The sequence below is a fragment of the Cystoisospora suis genome (genome assembly GCF_002600585.1).
Source record: "Cystoisospora suis strain Wien I chromosome Unknown contig_1205, whole genome shotgun sequence".
In the NCBI taxonomy this organism is placed as follows: domain Eukaryota; phylum Apicomplexa; class Conoidasida; order Eucoccidiorida; family Sarcocystidae; genus Cystoisospora; species Cystoisospora suis.
Window position 1 is genome coordinate 2226 of NW_027154006.1, and position 375 is coordinate 2600.

Consider the following 375-nt stretch of genomic DNA (forward strand, 5'->3'; position numbering starts at 1 on the left):
TCGGCAGAGTCACTCCCTTCAACATCGCCGTCTCTATGGCCATCGCTAGTAGACGTCGATGCTCGATCATCGACATCCTTTCCAAGACTCCCGCCTCCTCCCCCAGATGGAGGAAGTCTTCTCTCTTTCGAGGGGATAGTAAAAGAGTTCAGCTTGGAGAGTTCTCTAGCAATATGAGATAAAAGCATTTCGACCTAATACGCAAAGAAAAGAAGGAAAAAGATAAAGAAACGCCTCCGCGCATGCATGCAACGAGAAAAGACCACTACGACACAACAAGGAAGAGGAGACGGGAGACAAGGAGAAGAAAACTACGCCTGTCCATCTAGAATCTTTTCTTGCTTTCAATTCTTCTATCTTGAATCTACCTATCTT

The 375-nt window shown here is 45.9% G+C and overlaps 1 protein-coding gene across 1 annotated transcript; it reads right to left on the reverse strand.

The window, feature by feature from the left end:
* On the reverse strand, positions 1-199 carry CSUI_002840 (uncharacterized protein; the record flags this gene model as incomplete). The annotated part of the gene is made up of 1 exon (XM_068063039.1): positions 1-199. A coding segment is annotated over exon 1 (186 nt), but the record flags the coding sequence as incomplete, so codon positions are not given.
* Positions 200-375: the final 176 nt, after the last annotated feature.